At 41.5% G+C, this 13,712-nt stretch overlaps 4 protein-coding genes across 5 annotated transcripts; 1 reads left to right on the forward strand and 3 right to left on the reverse strand.

The window, feature by feature from the left end:
- Window positions 1-500: 500 nt before the first annotated feature.
- Window positions 501-5,273, reverse strand: LOC6547627 (UDP-glucuronosyltransferase 2B15). The gene is made up of 3 exons (XM_001976226.3): window positions 5,138-5,273; window positions 1,578-2,416; window positions 501-1,509 (listed from the first exon to the last, which is right to left on the reverse strand). The coding sequence occupies exons 2-3, from the start codon at window positions 2,288-2,290 to the stop codon at window positions 591-593; spliced, it is 1,632 nt and encodes a 543-aa protein (XP_001976262.1). The 5' UTR covers window positions 2,291-2,416; window positions 5,138-5,273; the 3' UTR covers window positions 501-590.
- A 1,227-nt stretch (window positions 5,274-6,500) lies between these two features.
- LOC6547752 (UDP-glucuronosyltransferase 1-6) lies at window positions 6,501-8,383 on the reverse strand. The gene has a single exon (XM_001976225.3). The coding sequence runs from the start codon at window positions 8,346-8,348 to the stop codon at window positions 6,768-6,770; it is 1,581 nt and encodes a 526-aa protein (XP_001976261.2). The 5' UTR covers window positions 8,349-8,383; the 3' UTR covers window positions 6,501-6,767.
- A 278-nt stretch (window positions 8,384-8,661) lies between these two features.
- LOC6547751 (cytochrome b5-related protein) lies at window positions 8,662-11,052 on the reverse strand. 2 transcript variants are annotated; one of them, XM_026979937.1, is made up of 5 exons: window positions 10,960-11,041; window positions 10,726-10,904; window positions 10,330-10,660; window positions 9,829-10,211; window positions 8,662-9,768 (listed from the first exon to the last, which is right to left on the reverse strand). In XM_026979937.1, exons 2-5 carry the CDS (start codon window positions 10,821-10,823, stop codon window positions 9,255-9,257), a joined length of 1,326 nt encoding a protein of 441 aa, XP_026835738.1. In that variant the 5' UTR covers window positions 10,824-10,904; window positions 10,960-11,041; the 3' UTR covers window positions 8,662-9,254. The 2 variants fall into 2 exon arrangements, with proteins under 2 accessions (XP_026835738.1, XP_001976260.1); XM_001976224.3 differs by having other exon boundaries at window positions 10,726-11,052.
- Window positions 11,053-11,847: 795 nt separating this feature from the next.
- On the forward strand, window positions 11,848-13,662 carry LOC6547750 (cytochrome b5-related protein). The gene is made up of 3 exons (XM_001976223.3): window positions 11,848-12,353; window positions 12,626-13,008; window positions 13,081-13,662. Exons 1-3 carry the CDS (start codon window positions 11,940-11,942, stop codon window positions 13,592-13,594), a joined length of 1,311 nt encoding a protein of 436 aa, XP_001976259.3. The 5' UTR covers window positions 11,848-11,939; the 3' UTR covers window positions 13,595-13,662.
- The last annotated feature ends 50 nt before the right edge of the window (window positions 13,663-13,712 follow it).

The following is a 13,712-nucleotide window of genomic DNA, read 5'->3' on the forward strand; positions in this document are numbered from 1 at the left end:
TGTTCATATGGCCTTGCATGTGGTTTGTGTCTAGGCTAAAAAGTATTGATCAAAGTCTCAACCAGAAGCTTTTCCATACATTTTGTTAGGCAGTGGTGAGTTTGGAACTTGAATTCATGTATAAAACCATTTATTTTGCAGATTTGCCTATTATCGTCGTTGGTTTAGAAGTAGTTAGTTTTATCAAATATTTCGTTTGAAGATATCAAATGTTTCAAAACTTTGTTATGCTAAACCGTAGCGATGTATACAGTTCCATCAGTAATCGTTTTCAAGCAGATTTAGTCACACAGGCCAGCAAGCAATTTTGTTTCTATTTTGTTTCTATTTTTGTTTAGTTGTTGTCACGGTTTCTACAACATTAAAATTTGATATAATACAATTCCAAACCGTTGCTTGTAGGTAACTGGTTTAAAGGTGATATGGCTTTTTTACGGCTAAGATAGTCGGCAGTTTATGATGATTATGAGCTGGTTATTGATAACCGAATTTCGTCACCGTTTCGTTAACCGCTACAGGAGCGGTTTTAAAAATTTTTAATTTTTAAAATTATTTAAGTATAAAACATTTAAAAATGATATATTTACAAACTACTGCTTCTTCACCTTCTTCTTCTGAGAAGCTTTGTTCGATTTGCCAAACAATTTACGCCACACAAATTTCCATACGATCTTGTTGATAAGGAAGACAATGTAGAGCACCAAGGCGGCGATGATATATAAGTCCAGATTATGGCTGGCAATGAAGTTCATGCGAACCAAAGGACTCTGCATGTGAGCGGCACCATGATGGCGGAGCACGTACTCCGTCCAGTAGACCACCGATTCGTGAGGACTCATAGGACGATCACGGTAGAGCTGCGAGAAGCTCTTCAAGGTATTTGCGTATTTGGGATTGTCGATGACCTCCTTAATGGATGCCTTAAACTCATCCACATCCAGGGTGGCCAGCGGCAGCTGCAGGCCATATCCACTGGCCACCAGCTTATCGGCATTTCCCGGCTGATCGGCAAAGACGGGTAGCGCCAGCATGGGCACGCCATGATACTGGGCCTCAGCCACGCCTCCCTTGCCCGCATGGGTGATGAACAGCTTGATCTTGGGATGGGCCAGGATATCGTCCTGGGGCAGCCACTTCTTGTAGAGTATGTTAGCCGCCTTGCCGGGCGTTTTCTTCGGATCCTCCCACTTCCAGATCACCTGCTGCTTGAGGCTGCTCAATCCCTTGAATATGGTTTGCACCACTTCGGGCTGGATATGTTCGCCCTTCAAGTTGGAACCCAAGCTGAAGAGGATGGCTCCGTGCTTTCCCTTCTCCAAGAACTCCTTTATGTCCTCCGGCAGGGGATCTGCCTGCCTCTTCACCTGGATGCCTCCAATTTCAATTACTGCAGGCACATTCGGACGGATGGGACCTTCGCTGATGCCATGGCTATTGAAAAACGCCAGAGAGACGTTCTTCTTGGCCTGCTCAAAAGTGGGTATTGACTTGTCATTGCCCCAAAGGCGCCTGAAAAAAGGGCATTGCATTATATTTTATAATTAAACATTGGATTTAATCAAGCGATTAGGACTCACTCATAGAACTTGTTGTATTTGTGTTCCAGGAAGAAGCTGAGCACATTGAATCCCAAGGTGCCGACAAAGTTCTGCATTCGCTGCTGGAAATTCATAGGCTGCCCGTGGGACGTAGAGATATGCATTTGGGGAACACTGGACAGCTCGGGATTACCCAGTACCTCGTTGACCATCATCATTGGTGGGCCCGACCAGGAAACTATAACGGGGCAATTGAACCGGGCACCCAACGCCACTTGATACGTGTTAAAGAAGAATCCCACGAAGACCACGTCAAACTTGTTGCCCTTGTTCAGATAGAGCTCCTGGAAGCGCGGATCCTCCAAAACGTCCACCTGCTTATCAATGATCAGGGCTAACGAGCTGAAGATCGATATCATGGTGTTCCAGATCGAGGGCTTCTCCTTGGCCATCAAAGACATGCCATCGCTGATAGTTTTCTCATCTTCGGCACTCATTGGAATCACAATGTGCTTAATGCTCTTGTGGGTGACTTTGGGAGGGACAGAGGAGACGACGGTCACGTTGTGACCCTTCTCAGCCAGCGTCTTCATGATGGACATGTGCACGATGAAGTGCGACGGACTGTAGCTGGTGAAGACGCCCAGGATGTTGGCTCCCTCCGTGCCCTGGGGCATCGATTGCAGGGCCAATAGGGCGACCAAGAGGCCGCCCAAGCTGCAACCAATCCAAGTGCTCCGGTTTTGCGTCATGACTCGCTCCGTTCAAGTCCAAGTACAGGTGAAAACTGAAGTGAAACCAAGAAGCCGGCGACTATCTTATACTCAGTGGGCTTGGGCGATAACGGCGAACTGATAAGATATCTTCGATAGTTTATTCTGCAAATGCACGTGTATTTCTATTCAGTAGCATACATTTTATGGAAATTTACTTCATTGTCATAAGATTAGTAAACGTTGTCTTCTACCTAGGACTAGGTTATATGAAACCTATATGTTTTTAAAAACTATTTTAAGGGTTAAGTGATAGAAAACAAAACATGTTTAATGTAAATTATTACGAGAAGCAACACATTCTCTTCTAGTTTTTATACCCGTTACTCGTAGAGTTAAAGTGCGTACTAGATTCATTGAAAAGTATATAACAGGCAGAAAAAACCGTTTCGGCCCATATTAAGTATATATATTCTCTAAAAATCTGCATTCAAATTTAAAAATTTATTTTTTTTTTAATTTTTTTTAATTTTTCTGATTATTATAGTGTAGAAATTCAAAATAATTCAGAAATGACCTAAGTCTGAAGTTCTATACTCCATAACTCAACTTATCTTGATCGGATTTTGAAGTGGCATACCTCTAAATGTTTCTGGCGCGATTCTCTAAAAATCTGCATTCAAATTAAAAAAATTTTTTTTTTTAAATATTTTTGTCATTTTTCTGATGTATGATGTTGTAGAAATTCAAAAAATTAAAAAATGTCCCACGGCTGAAGTTCTATACTCCATAACTCAACTAATCTTAATCGGAATTTGAAGTGGCATACCTCTAAATGTTTCTGGCGCAATTCTCTAAAAATCTGCATTCAAATTAAAATTTTTTTTTTTTTTTAATATTTTTGTCATTTTTCTGATGTATAATGTTGTAGAAATCCAAAAAAAGGGAAAAAAGGCCCTCAGGCTGAAGATCTATACTCCATAACTCAACTAATCTTAATCGGATTTTGAAGTGGCATACCTCTAAATGTTTCTGGCGCAATTCTCTAAAAATCTGCATTCAAATTAAAAAAATTTTTTTTTTTAATATTTTTGTCATTTTTCTGATGTATGATGTTGTAGAAATTCAAAAAATTAAAAAAATGTCCCAGGGCTGAAGATCTATACTCCATAACTCAACTTATCTTAATCGGATTTTGAAGTGGCATACCTCTAAATGTTTCTGGCGCGATTCTCTAAAAATCTGCATTCAAATTAAAAAAATTTTTTTTTTTAAATATTTTTGTCATTTTTCTGATGTATGATGTTGTAGAAATCCAAAAAAAGGGAAAAAAGGCCCTCAGGCTGAAGTTCTATACTCCATAACTCAACTAATCTTAATCGGATTTTGAAGTGGCATACCTCTAAATGTTTCTGGCGCAATTCTCTAAAAATCTGCATTCAAATTAAAAAAATTTTTTTTTAAAAATATTTTTGTCATTTTTCTGATGTATGATGTTGTAGAAATCCAAAAAAAGGGAAAAAAGGCCCTCAGGCTGAAGTTCTATACTCCATAACTCAACTAATCTTAATCGGATTTTGAAGTGGCATACCTCTAAATGTTTCTGGCGCAATTCTCTAAAAATCTGCATTCAAATTAAAAAAATTTTTTTTTTTTAATATTTTTGTAATTTTTCTGATGTATGATGTTGTAGAAATCCAAAAAAAGGGAAAAAAGGCCCTCAGGCTGAAGTTCTATACTCCATAACTCAACTTATCTTAATCGGATTTTGAAGTGGCATACCTCTAAATGTTTCTGGCGCGATTCTCTAAAAGTCTGCATTCAAATTAAAAAAATTTTTTTTTTTTAATATTTTTGTCATTTTTCTGATGTATGATGTTGTAGAAATCCAAAAAAAGGGAAAAAAGGCCCTCAGGCTGAAGTTCTATACTCCATAACTCAACTAATCTTAATCGGATTTTGAAGTGGCATACCTCTAAATGTTTCTGGCGCAATTCTCTAAAAATCTGCATTCAAATTAAAAAAATTTTTTTTTTTAATATTTTTGTCATTTTTCTGATGTATGATGTTGTAGAAATCCAAAAAAAGGGAAAAAAGGCCCTGAGGCTGAAGTTCTATACTCCATAACTCAACTAATCTTAATCGGATTTTGAAGTGGCATACCTCTAAATGTTTCTGGCGCAATTCTCTAAAAATCTGCATTCAAATTAAAAAAATTTTTTTTTTTTAATTTTTTGTAATTTTTCTGATGTATGATGTTGTGAAATCGAAAAAAAAGGGAAAAAAGGCCCTCAGGCTGAAGTTCTAATCTCCATACCTGAACTTATCTTAATCGGATTTTGAAGTGGCATACCCCTAAGCACTTTAAAAAAATGTTTTTTCCATTTTATCATTTTTTCCCCAATTTTTACTGAAATTCAAGAAAATATTGAAATTTCTCGTTTGCACTTCCACTAGCTGAGTAATGGGTATCTGATAGTCGACTATAGCGTTTTATCTTGTTATATTTCCAATTAATTGAGCTGCTCAGATCAGCTTGACTTTAATTAAATGTCTACATCACAACATCTATTTGGTCATTAGGAAACAAAATTGTACAAATATGTATTATAATTGATAAATCCTAAAATATTTCCACTTATAATGTGTCCACTTATTTGAAAGGTATATATTTATACATATATGTACATTTGAGTAATCCGGAAAAATGCTGTTTTTAAAAATTCACTATTTCCTATTTTCAAAATGTTTGGCGACTGCAATTACGTGGGTTAAAGTGCAACCTTGTGACAATGTCAATGTCAACTTGTAGGTTAACTATTACTTCATTAGGTTTCGCTCTCCCTTAATGGCCACAACACAACAACTATTTAGATATTTAAATACCTCGTTTATATAGAGAGACCCGTATGCGCCATTCGAATAATTTATGAAACAATTTGGAAAACAATACGCGTTCGGCACGCGCTGCCTCGCTGCCGCTCGAATCACTGAGAATTGAATTCAATCCGATTTGGAATGAACCGATGAGATATAAAGTTCTCGAGAGAAGAGAAAACCCGATCGGGAGGTCTCTAAAAATAATCGCTGTGCGAGAACATGGGAATGAATGCTCAAGCAACCTGTTGAGCGAGTGTTGTTCTAGGTCTGGGAATCATTGTTGCTGTTTCATTAACTGTCCGGTTGTGTAAGGTGCATGACATCAGCTTAAGGAAAAAAAGGTACATATATATATATATATATATATATATAAATGCATAAATGCAGGTCACAGATAACAACACGGGTTGCTGTAGTTAATTACCCCAGTCAAGTCATCTAATTCGTATCTAAGGGTTAGGTTCAAGTGAATAAATAACAAATTGTATCTTTTGAGCTTATATCGCAAAATTTGGAATTTGAATTCCAATTCTGAGTTGGTTAAACATGATTTAAGATGTCACAAGTAATTGCAATTGAATTATTTCAACGGCCTTTGCCTTTATCATTTCACAAGTACAAGTATTATGTACATGCCCAAAGCAATAAGCAATGAATGTTTTCTGCGGACTCATGCTTTCCGGCAAATGTATTATCTCTACAGTACTCTGTACCATAATCAGTGTTTATTAAAGAAAGAGCTTCCTGAAAAAATACAAAAAGAGCCTTTACTTTTTGTTTAATTTATTCAAATTAAAAATCTAAAAAATCAGCACATTAGTTCCTAGACTAAAAAATATCCTTCTTATCGAGAAACTAGGCCAATTCCTTGGGCAGAGAATCAGCCTGCTCCTTTTCTTGAATTCCGCCAATTTCAATCGATGGAGGTACTGTGGGTCTGATGGAAACCTCACTGTGGGAAAGGTAATTATAGAACAGCAATTGATATAGGTTTGTTGCTTTCGCTGCGCGGTAGTGACTGGGCAAATCGGGGAAGTCTGCCTAGGCTCTTTTCAAGCAGACTGCCCAAGTGCTATAAGATTATCGCTATCGCAAAGGTTTTGGGCAGACTGCGTATCTGCAGCCTGAGTCACGATTAAATGGTAAAAATGGTACATTTATTGTCTAATCAGTAAACCAAATTGGTAAGGACTTGCATATGTACCCCTTAAAACATTTTTAGAGTTTTGTCATTTTCACATCTGCCTTGCCAGTTTAAAAAGAATTTCTCCCTCGCACTCCCCGCTTGCTAAATAAGTGGTATCTGATAGTCGAGGAACTTCACTGCAGCGTTCTCTAGTTAAAAGTGCACAATCATCTCTCATTAATATTTGCTAAATAAATTTTTTATTATTCTTTGTCGATTTTATTCTTAAATGAGCTTAGCGATAAAGTTGTCCCAAATAAACAAGTGACTAGGCCAACAAGTAATCTTTGCAGCGATATTGATAACTCAATACCAGCGTAATAGTGAGGTAGCATGAGAAATTTCGTAATAAGGAATAGGGTTAATTATGAAATACATGTTTGGTATAATTTTAAAATGTTGCCAAAACAATGAAATATAATTGTTAACTTTAGGTGATAGTGTCAGTATTTATTGCTTCTTTTTCGTCTGCGAAATCCTTGCCTTTCCCCCAAATTTGTTCCACACGATTTTCGCAACTAGTCGGGTAAGAAGCCCCAATAAGACCAAAATCGTCAGAATCAAGGCGTAAATATCCAGATTGTTAAGCTGTATGAAATTCATGTGCACCGCTGGACTCTGCAAGTTGGGTGCTCCATGGTGTCTCAGGATGTACTCGGTCCAGAAGACCACCGACTGCTTGGCGGTCAAGGGTCGATCTCTGTACAGCGAGGAGAATTGGCCGATAGCCTGTCTGTACTTTTGATTTTCAAGAACCTCTTTCACGGCATCCCTTAGACTGTCCTCCGTTATGGACAGCAGGTCCAGTGCCAGGCCATAACCAGATTTCTCCATCACTGCAGCGTTTGCGGGCTGATCTCCAAAGATTGGCAAAGCCACCATGGGCACGCCATGGTATTGGGCCTCCGTAATGCCGCCCTTTCCCGCGTGTGTGATAAAGAGTTTCGTGTTTGGATGGGCCAGTATATCATCTTGGGGCAGCCAGTTCTTATAAAGGATATTGGAGGCGTTACCGGGTGTGTTCTCCAAGTCCTCCCATTTCCAGATAACGTTCTCCTTGAGTCCAGACAGGACCTTGAAGATGGTCTGCACAATTTCTGGCCTGACAGTGGAGCTCTTGATATTGGAGCCGAGGGAGAGAAAGACAGCACCTTGCTTGGACTTGCTTAGGAACTGATCGATATCCTGAGGCAGCGGATCCGGCTTATCCTTCACTTGTATGCCACCGATTTCGATAACGGCAGGCACCAGGGGTCGAATAGGTCCTTCACTGATTAAGTGGGAGCCGACAAAGGCCATGGAGATGTTCTTCCTCAACTGCTTCAAAGATGGCATGTCTTTTTCCGGAAAGACCTCACCATAAATGCGTGTCAACTTGTAATCAAACACAACAAATATAAAGTCGAAAAACAGGGATTTCACCAGGTTCTCAGCTCGCTTTAGGATGCCCATGGGGTGCGTGGCCACAGTTCCCATGACTGGAACGTAGGACATCTCCGAGGGATTACCCGTATACATATCGATTGCCGGAACAGGTGCCGACATCCAATCAATGATTACCGGCACCTTTAGCTTGTGGGCGACCCCCAGTTGAAAGTCGTTGATGAAGTAACCCAAAATCATCAAATCGAATTTGGTCTCGTAAATGCGCTGGAACCGTGGGTCAGAGAGGAGCTCCGCCTGGGCATTGATCATGACATCCATGCTGGTGAGAAGGCGATGCATAGTGCTGACAAGTGAGTTCTTCTGCCCGGCCATTTCAGTCATTTGGCCTTCCATGATGCGTTCCTGCTCCTCCTTCATCGGCACCACAATCAGGTGGATGTCCTTGTGCATCACCTTGGGCTGCAGCATGGACACCACGGTCACATTGTGTCCAGCCTCCACCAGTGCCTTGGCCACCGACATGTGGATTATGAGATGCGACGGACTGTGGCTGCTGAAGAGCCCCAAAATGTTGGCTCCCTGGGTGGTGGCCACCACTCCGAGTAGCAACACAAGTACGCAGCGCATCCCAATCATTTTGAGCATTTTTCGTCTAACCTCTCTGGCCACTGTCAAAATAAAAACTAAAAGGAATTGAGTGTGCGTATACCTATTTATGGCTTGAAAACTGGTGCTTGTGCTTATCTGGTTTGCTGATCAACTCCCTTCGATTCCGAACAATACTCTCTTCTAAAGCTCTTAATCATCCGCATAAACTCTTCTCTTAAGTGTGTCGGTTATCTGCCATCTAATGGTTTAAGTTCCTTGATAGGACCTTTTACATTGGGTATTACAAAATTTAGCCACAAGTGCAATAAATTTTAATTTGATTTTTAACTGCTTAAAATAAAAGGTACTGTTTAATGGTAGACATTGTCAATTTATTCTCTTGGTACTCATATTTACCTGCTCTTAAATATCTAACCCCTCTCTTTGCTTATTTAATTTGGGCGCCAAAAGTATTCAAATACGGATTAAAACAAAATTATTTTTACATTTCACCAAAAGAGAGTTGTATTACATTTACATTTTTTAAGATGCGAACAATGTTTTACATAACTAATTTTACTATCACAAATAAAATAGTTACATTTTCATAACACCTACTTACTGATCTCTCACCTTATAAAATATGAAAATATCAAACGTGGTTAATGGTCTATAAAGCAGATCATAAACCCAACCATAAATATAATTGTAATTATGCGTAACAAACGACTTAAAAGCGAAAATGAGTAAAGTGCTCTTAACCAAGTTTTTTTTTGATAAGAGCATGTATTGTTTTGACAGGTAAACAAGTTGTTTATAAGAGAAAATCAACTTCTGTTTAACCACATTTTATTTAATATACCTATCTTTGTATATCTAGACTTTGGCCAATATAAGACATAATTATTTGGTATTATAAAATGTTTAAGCCATTTCCCTCCCTAGTTATCATTATAGCCCCGCCTACTTTAGCTTTTTACTACCCGGTGGAAGTGGATTCTTTGCTATTCTAAGCAATTGCTGATTTTGACCCTTGATGTGACTCCAGTGATTGATCTCACGCAGTTCCACGTCGAACTCCTTCAATGTTTTTCTCAGCTCAGGATACAGATGCTTTAGCACTCCATGGTCCAGTGTGGGAAATAGGTGATGCAGAGCGTGCTCCCCAAAGTGGGTGAGCACCAGGAGATCCGACCACTTGATGTCTCCGCGATCGATGATCGTGTCCATCTGATAAAGACCCCAATCGAAGTCCTCTCGTTGGGCATCCCCATCGTGCAGAATGCGAGGATCATGATGGGCAGCAGTGAGACCAATAAATCCGAAGATGAAGCTCCCAACCGCTATAATTATTTGCCAGCTGATAAGTGCACTCAGCAGGTCAACACCAGTGGATAAATATATAAAGGTGGGCAGACTGAATCCAATGAGATCATCCCAGTGCAGAACGTTTCTTTTAGTCAGGGAGAGGACCAAACTACAATAAAATGCCACCAATTAGTGACTTTAGTAATTTGTAACCAATTCAGTCACTCACCGTATGAGAAACTGTTCTTGAAACAGGACTACGTATACCACCGGACTGATGAGCACGGAGATCAATCGCTGTGTTTTACTGGCATAATGACGATCCGGAATCCAGCAAAGGAACGGCTCAAACATGGACATCTCCAGGTCATGTAGAGAATTAGCGTAAACATGGTGTGATAGGGCGTGAGAAATTCGCCAGTTCCGGAAGTTCATCATGGTCAGGTTAAAAGTGTACATGCGCCAACTGTCCCGTTGATGGAAATAATTGTGGGTCGAGGTGGCCACCCAGCAAAGGGCCAATCCAGCTAAGCCCTTCAAGATCCATGAGTCCAGAGCTGTGCCTGCCCAACTAAAGAGGAAGACGGACGCCAAGATACCAAGATGGAGAAACTGCAAGATTATAGAACAATAAGTATCTCTTGGGGAACAAGCAAAGGAACTTATTTCGTAGCTCCTCAAGACCAATATCTGTTGTCAAGGAACCCATTCAGAGGAACCACAACAATACCTCTGTTTTCTTAGTGGGGGAGTAATCGATCTTCCGTAACTTTTCACGCACTCGCCGCTTCAGTGTCATGTAGAAACCATTTTCTTTCAGTGTAAACTTGTAGTTCCTGGGCCTCGCAGCCTGTCGCACTTCGAATTTGCTCAGCATTTCCCGAGCTCGCTCCTCGATGTGATGTGACTCGAAGGGCTCGGTGATATCCGTGCCTTTGGTGCACTCAATCCAAGAAGAACCACCCGGATGGCGAGCTGCAAACTCGCTTAAGTCGTAGAGCTTGTTGTTTATGCGCCAAAGACCTTCGGCCTCGTCATCCACACTTTTTCCCTCCAGCCAGCTGAGCAAGAGATAATTGACAAATGAGTATTTAATTCGTGATTTGTGGGTATATCAAATGCAAACCTTTCACTGGTAATCGGAAGATGCTTGCGATAACTCGGATAATTCCTCGATATTCCCGATACTTTCCAGGCCCCACCGTCCTTAACATTGGGCGTCATTTTGTGCACTCCTTGTCAATCACTGATGTACACCGATAAATGGAGTTTATTTTAGCCCCAGAAGCACCTTGATCGCTAGTGCTTAATCGTTGCTGATAACTAGCTGTTTGATTTCCAAGTTCATCTTAGTACCCACCGACAAAACTGGTCGTTCTGGACACCCCAGATGCAGACCAACCAACCGCAAAGTTTGTTTACGTAGCGCCTACTAAACTTTTATTTGGATCGCCGCTCGGCTTTTGTCTTCGTATCACACTCGCTCGATCAATTAGTAAAGCTCCGATGCGAGAGTATCAGTATCGTCGATTGAAAGCTCTTCGCTCAGTCGCTCTCACTTCTTATCGGTCGAATGAAATAATATGTATATGGTATTCAGAGCACACTTACTCATTAGTGTAGTAGGACCAGTAGCATGGCCAGAATAGGCCATAGGTCAGAACTCGGCTTATAAAGTATAACATTTATCCTTAGCTTGATATTATTTACGTTTTACGAGAAAAATAAAGATGAACTCAAGCACCAAATGCATAGCCATGATAACAAAACCCTAGTATTCAGAGAATACTTAGTATAGTAGACCAGTAGTATAGTCTTTCCAAAGTTCAGAACTCGGCTCAACAAATATACAACTTTTTATCCTTAGCTTGATATTATTTATGTTTTACGAAAAAGGAAAGATGGAATCAAGCGCCAAATGCATAGCCATGTTGTTGGCGCTCTTAAGGATAGGACTACCCCCAGCAATCTCAAAGGCCGATGATTGCTTTCGGCTAGAAAACTGCCTCAAACTGCTGCTATATCATATCAATCTACATATGTATGACCACCGCACTGACCTATTGTCGCCCAAGTCTGGGCGGTTCGCCCATGTGGGGCTGGACTTGCCCACTGCGAGAGACTTCACGTAATAAATAAATACACTCTGCTGATAAGAGCGACGCCTTATCAATATGGAAACGTTTTTTAGAAATCTCGATTTTCGGTTTATATAATCTAAAGAGATTCGCACTACGCATAAAATAAATGGACCACTGCCGGTGCCGTTCAGTTAGTCGTTGGAATCCCAGCCGAAAGGTGCTCGGATCGGTGTTGCAAGGATCAAAAGGACTCGGCAATATGGTAATCGAGGAGTGGAAGAAGAGCGGCATTGCCACCAAGTTTCCCACATACCGAAACTCGGCCCTTATCACCACACACAGCTGGCAAAAGGGCAAGCGGCAGGACGATCGAGCCGAAGGACTTTGGCGCATCCACGATGGCATCTATGACTTCACCACGTTCATTGAGAAGCATCCAGGCGGTCCCTTCTGGATTCGTGAGACCAAGGGCACCGACATAACCGAGGCCTTTGAGGCACACCATCTGACCACGGCTCCCGAGAAGATGATCGCCAAATACAAGGTGAGGGATGCGGCTGAGCCCAGGATCTACACCCTGACCCTGGAGGAGGGAGGTTTCTACAAGACTCTAAAGGAGCGAGTCCGCGAGCAGCTGAAGACCATAGACAAGCGGCCGAAAAAGAAGAGTGATGTGAGTGTTAATCTGAGAAAATGGGCGTGCCTTAGTTTTCATTTCATATCAGTCAAGTAATGCTTATCACTTACATATTGATAGGAAGTAGAACCTCCCGACCCGTAAACAAATTTATTACTTACTAAAAACATCTAATCTTACATTTCACGTGTCGCAGCACTAATAATATGCCTCATTTGTATTCAATTTGCATTGTAAAACGATAATCAAAACATCATTTTCCAAGTTTATGGTTGTACTTATGCTAAATTAATAGACCTTCCATTTAGCTCATCCACCTGGGACTGATTGTGTCGCTCTACCTGTTTGGCATTGCCAGTGCCAGATACAACAGCCTTCTGGCCCTGGTCCTGGCGGGTGTGGCCCTCTGCTGGACGGTGATCGTGTCCCACAACTACTTCCATCGTCGGGACAACTGGCAGATGTACGCCTTCAACCTGGGCCTGATGAACTTTGCCGCCTGGCGGGTGTCCCATGCGCTGTCCCACCACATCTACCCCAATTCGTATTTCGATCTGGAGCTGTCCATGTTTGAGCCCTTGCTGTGCTGGGTGCCCAATCCGCACATCAAGAGCAAGTTGATGCGTTATGTGTCCTGGGTCACGGAGCCGGTGGCCTATGCCCTCGCCTTCTTCATACAAATGGGCACACGGTGAGTGTGTGATCGAGCCGGGCATCGTAAACAAAGTGTAATCAGTGATCTCTTGATTGATTGATATTGCAGTATTTTCTATTCGCTGCGTCACACCAACATCCTCTACTGGCACGACCTACTGCCGCTGAGCATACCCATTGCCATATACCTGGGAACCGGGGGATCTCTAGGCGTTTGGATCTGCGTGCGCCAGTGGCTCGCGATGACGTCGATCGCCAGCTTTAGCTTCTGTGTGATTGGTCTGAATGCGGCGCATCACGATCCGGAAATCTATCACGAGGGCGATGCCAACCGTGAGGATCGCGACTGGGGTCTCTTCCAGGTGGACACCATTATCGATCGCGGGGATCTCAAGTGGTCGCAGTTCCTGGTGCTCACCCACTTTGGCGACCATGTGCTTCACCATCTCTTCCCGACCCTGGATCATGGCCTCCTGCCCGCTCTCTATCCGGTGCTATACCAGACTCTGGATGAGTTCAAGGGTCATCTCCGCGAGTGCAACCACATCGAGCACATGATTGGCCAGCACAAGCAACTAGTGCGCATCGAGCCCAATCCCAGGGCTCCAGGGGCGGGGAAGTAGGACTTATTTTGTATGGGGCTTGGTAAAGGTTAATAAATATTTCTACAACAGCTGACTAGTTTACAAGAGACCTGTGGCAATTTCTTATTAATACCATTATTTAATGGTATAAAATGTA

Source organism: Drosophila erecta, unplaced genomic scaffold (assembly GCF_003286155.1).
Source record: "Drosophila erecta strain 14021-0224.00,06,07 unplaced genomic scaffold, DereRS2 tig00000092-arrow-pilon, whole genome shotgun sequence".
NCBI classification, from domain to species: Eukaryota; Metazoa; Arthropoda; class Insecta; order Diptera; family Drosophilidae; genus Drosophila; species Drosophila erecta.

Excerpts from the sequence above, each read along its gene's own strand:
- LOC6547627 (XM_001976226.3), bottom strand. The coding sequence starts at position 2,290 with ATGACGCAAAACCGGAGCACTTGGATTGGTTGCAGCTTGGGCGGCCTC. Across the intron at positions 1,510-1,577 it reads AAATACAACAAGTTCTATGA|GCGCCTTTGGGGCAATGACA; the intron begins GTGAGTCCTAAT and ends CCCTTTTTTCAG.
- LOC6547752 (XM_001976225.3), bottom strand. The coding sequence starts at position 8,348 with ATGCTCAAAATGATTGGGATGCGCTGCGTACTTGTGTTGCTACTCGGA.
- LOC6547751 (XM_001976224.3), bottom strand. The coding sequence starts at position 10,823 with ATGACGCCCAATGTTAAGGACGGTGGGGCCTGGAAAGTATCGGGAATA. Across the intron at positions 10,212-10,329 it reads CCCCCACTAAGAAAACAGAG|TTTCTCCATCTTGGTATCTT; the intron begins GTATTGTTGTGG and ends ATAATCTTGCAG. Across the intron at positions 9,769-9,828 it reads CAAGAACAGTTTCTCATACG|TTTGGTCCTCTCCCTGACTA; the intron begins GTGAGTGACTGA and ends ATTTTATTGTAG.
- LOC6547750 (XM_001976223.3), top strand. The coding sequence starts at position 11,940 with ATGGTAATCGAGGAGTGGAAGAAGAGCGGCATTGCCACCAAGTTTCCC. Across the intron at positions 12,354-12,625 it reads GGCCGAAAAAGAAGAGTGAT|CTCATCCACCTGGGACTGAT; the intron begins GTGAGTGTTAAT and ends CCTTCCATTTAG. Across the intron at positions 13,009-13,080 it reads TTCATACAAATGGGCACACG|TATTTTCTATTCGCTGCGTC; the intron begins GTGAGTGTGTGA and ends TTGATATTGCAG.